This window comes from Cornus florida, unplaced genomic scaffold (genome assembly GCF_030987335.1).
Source record: "Cornus florida cultivar Cherokee Brave unplaced genomic scaffold, ASM3098733v1 CherokeeBrave_3.0.0_Hap2_Chr06, whole genome shotgun sequence".
Classification (NCBI taxonomy): Eukaryota; Viridiplantae; Streptophyta; class Magnoliopsida; order Cornales; family Cornaceae; genus Cornus; species Cornus florida.
Window position 1 is genome coordinate 93699769 of NW_026775576.1, and position 11318 is coordinate 93711086.

The 11318-nt window shown below is 43.1% G+C and overlaps 1 protein-coding gene across 1 annotated transcript; it reads right to left on the minus strand.

Annotated features, from left to right (window-relative positions):
- Window positions 1–230: 230 nt before the first annotated feature.
- LOC132314625 (UPF0481 protein At3g47200-like) lies at window positions 231–1838 on the minus strand. Its single transcript, XM_059813465.1, has 4 exons — window positions 1789–1838; window positions 1147–1626; window positions 539–916; window positions 231–480 (listed from the first exon to the last, which is right to left on the minus strand). Exons 1-4 carry the CDS (start codon window positions 1836–1838, stop codon window positions 231–233), a joined length of 1158 nt encoding a protein of 385 aa, XP_059669448.1.
- Window positions 1839–11318: the final 9480 nt, after the last annotated feature.

Genomic DNA, 11318 nt, shown 5'->3' on the forward strand with positions numbered 1-11318 from the left:
CGAAAACCAAATACTACTCCACATAACATGAGGCCCAAGTAAACGGATCCCATACACACTTATATAATGAAGTCCACTGCAATTTGCTATATGTTCATGTATTTGTAATTTTTCCGATATCAAACATCTTAAAGTAATGCAGGATAAAAACCAAACCGTATAAAAAATTATCTCAATTACAATTATTTAAAAGAAATTAACCAAAATTACAAAAGGAAGCAAAGATTATACTAGGATCGCATGGTGTATATGGTCTGCAAGGCAGTGAGAACTATGAGCACAACAGCAGCAGCGAACGATATGAAACTCCACGGATTTGGGAAATAATTATTTTTTAACGAATCCATACATTTTCGCCCAAGAACACTCAAGTAAGCTTTAATTCTGCGGAAGTGCCACCAGGAATTGGTGTATTTATTCACATCCTCACATATCTTGGCAAGGTAGAAATCTTTCGGAGCAATCACTTCACTGCAGATGCTATTGAAGAAAGTAGAAGCATCTTTACCACTACTCAATAATGTGTTTGTTATGATACCTTTCTCCTCTAACAACTCGATCTCTATCTTGTGGTGAATGTATGAGACGTTTGATGAGCATGACATATGATGTAATGTAATGCATACCATCCACGCTGCATTGCTCAAAAGCAATGAGGTTCCTAAATATTGTCTCCATTGTTTCGTCAATAGACAATGCTGGGAATTGAATCACTCCGTCATTGAATGTTATTTCCAATAAACCACAACTGTTTGTGCTGGCCTTTTCAATCTCAATTCCGGCCTCTAAGAGATTTGTTGCACGATGTTTGAATCCCAAAGTGTCATCATGATCGACTTTTGTGTGGGTGTCTGAAAATGGTGGGCGGTAGAAGATATGCAACATTTCGAGTAAATGCCTAGGTGATTGTTTGGCACTGCCAGTACCATCGAATTCAAAGCCAAGTCGAAGAAACATAGAGCATACTGAGTGAGTGAGTATGGAAAGGGTTCGCCAATAAACGACTCTACAATTCTAAATAAATCATTGATGACAAAGAAGAGGATCTGGTTCTCGAGTAGTGCCAAATCATGTTTTATGGTTGAAATCATCCAAGCACTACTGATTATTTCATCGCTGCTTTGCCTAAAATTTGTATCCGGATACCTGAGAAAAAGTTCAAGTATGAAGCAGCCATCCACTAGTAAAATTTCCATCAGCTCTTCCCGCGTCATGTTGAGGTCTTCGGCATAGCATCCGGGAACTCTTTGCTGTAAGCTTCCTATTACTTCCCCACACTTGTCCACTGCCTTGACCCGATCAGATGTCCGTGCAAGAAGGAAAAGCATGTAACGCCACTTGTGCTCTTCCATTTTCAGCAGATCATTTCTGCCATGGTGAAAAGGTCCAATTGAGACCATACGAGGGCTATATGCATCTTCATTGATTTTTCGTAGTTTGGTTGGAACCCTGTAGATAGCAAAGCTCGATGGTCTGTGCTTCAGTACACCAAGGGTCGCTTTAATGCATTTTTTCCAACGTTCATGTGGTGTGATTTTATTATTTTTTTCTTCTTCCAAAAAGTGATTCTCTATTCTTCTTTTGTACTCGTGAAAACTGATTGCACCTTCTGTTACCTTGTTCGTGCTGCAAAGTTATTATATATGATCATCAGAAACAAATATGAGAAGGATTTAATTAATTATACATATGAAGAATATATATGTATATATTCAGACACGGACTAATTGGATCGTCTTAATTCTTGAAACTATTAATTATGTATTTTTCAAGAATTAATTCGTTCACCTGGCATGGTCTTCGCTGGAAAGGAATTCTTTAGGCTGCTCCGCTGCCATGTATATAAATCTTATGCTTCAGATGAATGAGGCTTGAAAATGCTTATGGGCTCAGGGCACTGACTCTGGTTAATTAATTTCCATGCCTAGCAACTCAATTCAAACTACTCCATTTTCTTTATGGAAGCTAGGATCTACTTTATTATATTCACAAAAGTAAATAGAAAATTGTCTTTGCAATAAAAGATAGAATTAATTAGTATTTTTTTATTAATTAATTGGACGCTTGACTTCTATATAATTCTTAAAGAGATGAAATTAACTTATATATATGAAGATGATGTGACTCTAATAAATAAATTAAATAAATAAAACAGCATGCGTATTCAGTGACGTCAGAATCAGGTAAGCCATTGTATTCTGACACAAAAAAAAAAAAAAAACAGTTGTCAGATCAGTACGCCACCTATTTACTAGTATAATATATGCACATCCGGCACTCAACAGCTGGTTTCAGGTTTTTTTTTTTTTTTTTTTTTCTCTCTCTCTCTCTCTCTCCTTATTTTATGCTACATTGTAGATGGTTGACCAAACAATTTTACTGATTTTAAAATGAAATTTGTAGTTGAAAGTACAAAGAATTTCCCCCAATTGCATAGAGATAAATTTAAAACTCCCAATGATTTTTAACCACTTTTCCCTCTCAATTTTACTTATTTATAGACGGTTATAATCTCCTCTGACCTGAGCCTTACTTTTTCTCTTTCACCTAGACTCAATTTCTCTCATCTTAATACAGGCTTCCGCAATGACTTCATAGATCTGGGCCCATCCAGCGTGGACTTGCTCCATCCTGGCTATTCATGCCTGACCCGTTCTTAACAGTACGGATCCTACCAAGCCCGGGTCACTTTGGTGTCCTCATCTGCTCCCAATAATCTCTCCCCTCATTAATAAAGGTGAGATTATTGAAAAGACACAATCTTGGTCTGACGGCTCAGAGTGATGACACGAGGAATGGAACGGCTGGCACAAAAACCCAAACTTCGAGATCTGCATCGCCACTTTTTGCCTTGACCTTTTGAGTTCCATGTCGCCTTCACCTTTTCTCCTTATAAACCCCGATCTTTCAACTTTTATCTTTCTTTTTCATACCCCGCTTTTACTCTCCGCTGCCTTCCTGTACACTCCGGCGATCCTTCTTCAACTTCTCCGGCAAGTTTTTCCTTTACGATTTTGGCTATTGTGCTGTGGCTGTGTTCATCACAAACTTCCAAGGTCAGTTTTTTTTTTTTTTTTTTTTTTTTTTTTTTTTTTTTTTTTTTTTTTTTTTACCTCTCTTTGAAAAAGACACCTTTATTGCCTAGGATTCCTCCCCTTCTCTATGGCTCCCCCTAATCTAAACGCCATCCGATCCAAGAACAGCATTCCTAATGACGTTTCTCTCAGGGTCTATCCAATAAACTTAGATGGGAGATCTGGCGATGGTCTCCTTCCTTGGGAAGTTTTATTCTCTGCCGTTCATTTGAACGTCATTAGGTTCCCCTTACACCCATTCTTTTGTTATGTTTTCAACAAATTGGGGCTCTGCCCCCTGCAGGTTAACCCCAACTTTCTTAGGGTAATTTCAGTCCTCCTGCTCTTGAATCGTGACAGGGGTCTTAACCTTGACATCATCGACCTTCTCCTCTGCTACCGGATTAATAAAATTACACAAAATGATTTATACTATCACTTCTTCCCTATTGACAAACGGTCGATATGTACTGATAAGAACTCATTTAAAAAAGGTTGGAGACAAAACTTAATTGTGGTTAGTGGGAATTGGCGGACTCCGCTCAGTCAATCTTTCTCTATCCCTTTTGTCCTTTGTAGCATGCTCTGTCTCTGGCTACAAAAAACTGAAAACACATCCTACTGAATACCATTGTGAAAGTTGTCTTCCCCGTTTTTGCACTTTTCTTTGTAGATGCCTTCTAATTCCCCATGATGAACTGGTTTATAGCGTCTGCAGGGCTAGGCTAGACATCTTGCAAGAGAGTGTGCTGAACAACGTCCCTTCAGCTACTGATTTGCTTACATCTGACAATCTCTCTGACATCTCTTTTTTAGGGTCCACAATGGAGAGCATTCAGATCCCATCTTTCAACAGGAGGAGGCGTTCTGCTCCCACCCTTCTAACGCTCCTGCTACCATGTCATCATCTACACCTGCTACCACATCGTCCACCCTTGCTGTTTCTGCCCCAGAACAAGTTGTGGTTGCTCCAACTGTGACTCAAGTCACAAATCATTCTGTTGTTGAGCTTTCTGAGCTCACTCTGTTGTGGATCACACAGCTGAAATCCGTCCTGCTGCTCCCATCATTATGCCTTCCGACATCTTGTCTGGTACTTCCTCAGAGAGCACTCAGGATGCTGGAAATTCTCAGGACAATGGAGGACCAGCTAGTGCTGGTCTGTTAGAAAAAAGTTTGGGAAAAAGGCCAATACCTGAGGATGGTCATGACCGGAATGATGTCCCACCAGCCCGGAGGACCAAGATGGCTTCTTTTAGGGTTACTGAACCATTACCCCCTGCCCGGTTCTTCATTCCAGAGGGCGAATCAGCCAGAACCTCTGGTCCAACTCCATCCGTTCTTCCATGGCGACCTTTGCTCAGCCGTGAAGATGGCTCGACCATTGGCCCCACCGACTCTATGTATAAGGACCCCATCACCTCCTTTGCTTTCTACAAGGGTTTCTGGACCCCCAAGGACCTTGAGATTCAGAACTAGCAATCTTTTGGCGAGATGTTCCAGCGGGCTGCTGCCATGGAGGTAACTCCTCTTTTTATTGAAATATATTTCCTTTCTGCTATAACTCTTTAGTAGCTAGTCTGACCTGAATTTTCCTTCCTTTACGCAGACTCTATTCGGGATGTTTACCTTCCAAAAAACTATTGAGACTCTGAACAAAAAACTTAAGTCCCTCTCTATAGGCCTTAAAAGGTCCGTTGAAGCAGAGAGCCGCCTTGAGGTCAAAGTTGCTGAGCTTGAGTCTAAGCTGAGCGAGTCAGAGTAGGTGGTTGCTGACTTAAAGGCAGAGAAGGACGGTCTAGCAAATGAGAGGGACACCCTCAGAGCCGAACGGGATACTCTGAAGGCCGAACGGGATTCTCTTCAGGATGAGGTTGATGTCTTGAAGACTGAGAAGAGCGTTGCTCTGACTGAAAGGGACTCACTCAAAGCTGAAAAGGGAGACCTTCAGCGTTCACTTATTACTGATCGGTTGTCTCATGCCAACTTACAGGAGAAGCTCTTAAGCGAGCGCTCTTCTTTGCTGAACATGATTAGCAAAGTTGAAGGGGGTATGAAAGCTCTCCTTGCTCGCTTCACCAGAACCAATGCCATCCTGTATGCTGAAGGGTACAGAGATGGTTTTATTGACCGTTCTTCCCCTGAAGGCGAATCAAGCTCTTGTGCTAGTCCAGATGAATTAGATGCTTCTTTGGATATCCACCCCCCAAACAATTATCAAAATCCACCCTGTGACCCTGCTGAGAATATCTTCATAGAGTGCAGAGAGGTTGCATCTTCAGGAATTGTCCCACTCTTCCACCCTCTGAATATTCCTCCCATGTCTACTATCGTGCCCTCTTCCTCAGTTGTTACTGACAGACTTATGCTAGCTAAGGGGGTGATTCACCTTGACTCTTCCTATGGATGATAGGGCATCTGAGAATGGAGAAGATCTCAATGGTCCAGAGGGTAATGGTGGGGAGAACGACAAGTCACAGCCTGGAGAAGATCATGAGAACTGATATTCTGCAGTTTTTTTTTTTTTTAATGTATCTTCATGTATCCTTAGATCATCAAGTTATATACCTCAGGATCCTTTTGTAATGAATGACAATGCTTTTGTTCAGCATGACTTCCATTCTTCAAGTTTTCAATTTTCAACCTTGTTGTATGTTTTCATAAATGTTTGGCGTTCGGCTCGTAGTGCCAGCTGCCACTAACTTTGCTGAATGCCTGGCACTCGGCTTAAACGCTACTTGCCACTTGGCTTTATTATATTTTTGAGCAAGTGTTTGCTGAATGCCTGGCGCTCGGCTTGAACGCCACTTGCCACTTGGCTTTATTCTATTTTTGAGCAAGTGTTTGGCGTTCGGCTCATAGTGCCAGCTGCCACTAACTTTGCTGAATGTCTAGCGCTCGGCTTGAACGGCACTTGCCACTTGGCTTAATTCTATATTGAGCAAGTGTTTGGCGTTCGGCTCGTAGTGCCAGCTGCCACTAACTTTGCTGAATGGGAAGGATGTCAATTGATTTTTGAGCAAAGAAAACACTTTTTATAAAACTTGGGAATTTCGTACACTTGTAAGTATGCAATTTAAAGCGCGTATATTGTTTGAAATTAAACCCTACTTCTACTGGTAGTACCTTTTCAAGGACGTAGCATTCCATGGCTTATTGACCACCCTTCCTGCCATAGTTTCCAGGATGTACGCCCCCTTTCCTATGACCTCTGTAATTCTATATGCACCTTCCCATGGGGAGAACATCTTTTTTACTATCCCCACCTTCCTTTTCAGAACCAGATCGCCAAAAGCGAAGTCTCTGTGCCTTACCTTCTTGTTATGGCTATTCACGAGCGTCTATTGATAAGAGGCAAGCCTTACTGCAGCCGCATCCCTTTTTTCCTCCAGCAAATCGAGATTAAACCTTTGCATTCTATCATTCTGCTCTTGATCCCATGCCAAGCTTCTTATAGTTGGAATCAAGTGTTCGACTAGTATCACCGCCTCGGTGCCGTATGTCATAGTGAATGGGCTTTCTCCGGTCGGCCGTCTTGGGGTTGTTCTGTAAGCCCACAAGACGTTCGGAAGCTCATCTAACCATTTTCCTTTTTCATTTTCCAGCTCTTTCTTCATGCAGGCATATATGGTCCTGTTTGTGATTTCGGCTTGACCATTAGCCTGGGGATGACTAATTGCTGCTAACTTCTGGTTGATTCCATATTCTTCCAGCAGCTCTTTCACTTGCTTGCTATTGAGGTTGGTCCTATTGTCCATTACGATTGACCTTGGTACGCCAAAACGACAGATAATATTATTCCAGATGAAACGTCTTACTTGAGTTTGGGTGACACTAGGGTACGGCTCTGCTTCTATCCATTTGGTGAAGTAATCAGTTGCTAGCAGAACGTACTTGGTTTGCGATCTCGCGGTCGGCAAAGGGCCAACCACGTCCATCCCCCACTACGCGAAAGGCCATGGCGTGGCCATTACGTGCAGGTCTTCAGGTGGTTGGTGTATCAATGGCCCGTACCTCTGGCATTTGTCGCACCTTCTAGAGAATTCTTCTGCATCCCGTGCCATGTTCGGCTAGAAGTACCCTTGTTTCATTGCTTTGTGTGCCAAAGATCTTCCTCCTGAATGATTTTCGCATACTCCCTCATGGATGGTTCGCATAATCTATCTAGCCTCTGTTGGGGTAGCACACTTCAAATATGGACCCGAGAAGGACCGTCTATAAAACTGGTCACACACAATGGCATACTTTGCAGCGTTAGACCTGATTTTTCTTGCCTCGTCTTTCTGCTCGGGTAGTACACCATTACGTATGAAAGCCATGATCGGATCAATCCAACTTGGCTCATATGGTATAACATTAATATGTTGAGCGCTCGGATCAGGCAGCTCGTCAAAAATGGAAGGTTGGGCCAGCACATCAACCGGGATGACCCTGGCCAAAGTCTCTCCAGAACTGGACACACTACAGGCCAAGCGGTCTGCATCTTCGTTATACTCCCTCGGCAATTGGATGAACCTGATCTGATCAAAGCCTTTCGCCTCACGCAGAACTGCAGTCCGGTATGCCTCCATGGTCTTATCCTTGGTCCCATATTCCCCAGTGACATACCGAATGATTAGTTGTGAATCACTATAAGCAATCAGATTCTTGATCTTCAGCTCTTTAGCCAGCTTCAGCCCAGCTATCAACGCCTCGTATTCTGCCTCGTTGTTGGTTGCGTTGAAGTCAAGTCTTATCGCTTGGCTTAGCGTGGTCCCTTCTGGTGTTCGCAATTGGATTCCAATCCCTGCCCCCATTTGATTTGAAGAGCCATCCACAAAGAGCTTCCACAAGGAGCAATTATAATCCTCCACCAAGTCTTCAACATCACATTCAAGTAGGAAATCTGCCACCATTTAACCTTTAATTGCCGTTCTGGGCTCATACGCAATATCAAATGAGCTCAATTCAATAGCCCATTTGTCATTCTTCCTGATAGGTTCGGTTTGTGTAAGATCATTCTTAAAGGGAAAGTTGTTAAGACAACAATCGAATGAGATTTAAAATAATGTCTAAGCTTCCTTTTTGCGTTGACCAACGACAAGATCATCCGTTCGGCCCTTGAGTACCTTCTTTCCGGCTTAGACATTGTTTTGCTGACATAAAACACTGAGAATTGCTTTCCATCTTTGCAACGGATCAGAACGGCACTAGTCGCTATGCTGGATACCCCAAGATACAGAAAGAGCTTCTCATTCGGCTCGGGAACAGATAGAACCGGAGGGTTGCGCATGTATTCTTTCAGTCTAGTTAGCGTCTGTCGTTGTTCATCCCCCCAGGCTTGCCTTCCATGGCCTCGAATTGTATTAAAGAAAGGTTTACAGTGGCCCGAAAGCTTGGAATTAAATCGGCTTAGCGTAGCTATTCGACCTGTGAGTGCCTGCACCTCCTTAATTGTCTTTGGCTCTGCATTTCTGATCAGGGCTTCTGCCTGCGCTGGGCTGGCCTCAATTCCTCTATGATTGACCACATGTCCCAGAAATTGACCAGAGCTTATGCCGAATGAGCATTTGGCCGGATTAAGCTTCATCCTATATTGGCGCAACACATCGAACACATCCTGCAGGTGCGCTAAGTGATCGTTCTTCTTCTTACTCTTGACCACCATATCATCAATATAAGCCTCGACAGTTCTTCCCATTTGGCTTTTAAAAATCTTGCTGATCAACCTCTGATAAGTAGCTCCAGCGTTTTTTAATCCGAACGGCATGACTTTGTAACAATAAGTCCCTCGTTCAATAACAAAGGAAGTTTTCTCTTCATCAACTGGATCTATGGGGATTTGATTATAACCGGAATAAGCATCCAGGAAGGTTAATCACTCGTATCCTGTGGTGGCATCTGGGAAACTATCCTTTGGGCAAGCTTTGTTCAGATTAGTGAAGTCGATACATACTCTCCATTTCCCATTCTTTTTCTGTACTACAACAATATTGGAGAGCCAGGTCGGGTACTGAACTTCTCTAACGAATCCTGCTTCGAGCAACCGATCAACCTCCTCAGCTATAATCTGATTTCGTTCTAGAGCATATCTTCTCTGTTTCTGTTTCACTGGTTTTGCGTTCTGATCTACATTGAGGGAATGACAGGATACAGAAGGATTTATCCCCGGCATATCTGAATGGCTCCACGCGAATACATCTACGTTACGAGTCAAGAAATCAATCAACTCTATTTTTTCTTCTTCAGTAAGTCTGGATCCCACCCTTGTTGTTCGTTCCGATTTCTTATGGTCGATCTTCACTTCATGAAGAGGTTCTGTGGTCAGAACTGGTGACTCCTCCTCCCCATCTTCGCTGGGAGGAAGTTCCTGTAATTGCTATCTTGGACTGGCATAACGGATATGATTTTTCCTTTTTCCAGCAGATTTCAAAGTCACTGAATAACATTCTTTAGCTGCGACCTGGTCCCCATGTATGTCAATCACCTTGGTCCCATCTGGACCCAAGCATCACATCACTTAATGCAAGGTTGATGGGACGCCCTGAACTTTGTGAATCCACCCTCTGCCCATCAAGAGGTTGTAAGATGGATGAATTTCCACGACCACAAAACTCTCAGTTAAAACTCGCTCAGCAGCTTGTACTGTCAATTCCACCATACCAATGGGCTCCATTCGTTTCCCATCAAATCCGAGTAACGGATTTCCTGTGGGTTTAAGTTTTTCGAGTTCGATCTCAAGTCGGTCGAACATCACCCTGGGCATGACATTCACACTACTTCCTGGATCAATCAAAACTCTTCAAACCAGGCATTCTGCAACCGTCAGACTGACAACCAATGGATCTTTATGAGGAATCTAAATGCGTAGCAGGTCTGTTCTGTCGAACTTTATCGACGTGGATGCGTTCTGCTGGTGCAAAGCATGCACACTGCTAATCTTTCTTTTCAGCTGGGCCTGGCGCAACCGCGTTCTGAGCAACTCCTCTGACTCCGTCATTTGTTCAGGTTAGCCATGAATTGCATTTATAATCCAAACAGGCTGAGAGTTGTGTTGGTTCGGCCTCTGATTCCTCTTGATTTGTTCAGCCGATCGGTTCTGCTCTTACACCGGACTTTAAACATAGCTTACAAATTCCCCCTTTGCGATTAACATCTATACCTGCCTCTTTAGGTTCCTGCATTCGTTAGTTTGATGTCCAAAATCACTATGGAAAGCACAATGTTTAGTTTGATCCCTCTGTTTAAGAGGTTGTCTGATTGGTAAAGGAGGGTGGAACTTATCTTTGTTTTCTTGGTATAGCCTTGCTAAGGTGACTTTAAGTGGAGTTACTAATTCCTCCTCTCTGAGCCTTTTCTCAGCTTTCCATGAGGTTTGATGTTGCGGCTGAGCTTGTTTTTGCCGGATCTTGGCTTTGGACTTCTCTTCCGTCGAAATAATTGACATCTTCCTTGAATTAGCTGCATCTTCCTCCTCAAGACAAACAAAACCGTCAGTTCTCTCGTTCAGCTCATCCATGGTTTTCAGCGTATTAACCACCAAGCTGGTGTGGAACGGCGTCCCCAGGTTCATTGCGAGTTTAAATGCTTAGACCGTGTGGACGGATGACACTCCATTATCATGCTTTTAACGAGGTTCATCTTCATGCTGCTTCATTGTGAAAAGGCTTGATACATCATTAGTTGGACGTTTATTCCCGTAGTACTGGCTTATGAACTTATCGCACAAGTCCTGAAAACTAGTGATTGTGCCCTGAGCCAGATTCTTGAACCAATTGAGAGCTGGTCCAGCCAAGCTCGTAGGGAAACATTTGCACATCAAAGGATCATTGTTAGTATTCAGAGCCATTTTCAACTGCATGTGGTAGATGTGATCGACCGGATCAGTTGTTCCATCAAACAGAATGAAAACCGGCATGGAGAACTTCTTCGGATTCGGCGCGTTCAAAATTTCATCAGTGAATGGAAATGCAACCGTCATTGTTGATGAGCGGAATGCTTCGTTTTCTCTTGAAAATCATGACGGAAGCCCCCGATCGGCGGATCTCCTTTCTGAACTGTGGTAATCAAATGTTGCTATTGAAGGTCGGTAGGGTGGATCGAACGACCTGTCCTCCGCAAACTCACTTCGCCACGGTGACGCAACCCTATGTTCATACGCCGGTGCTTCCTCCCTCATGATTCGTTCGCGATGTGGTTCTTGATGAATAGATCCTTCTCGATCCTCTACTCGACGAACATTCGGAGGCAGATCGCTGATTATAA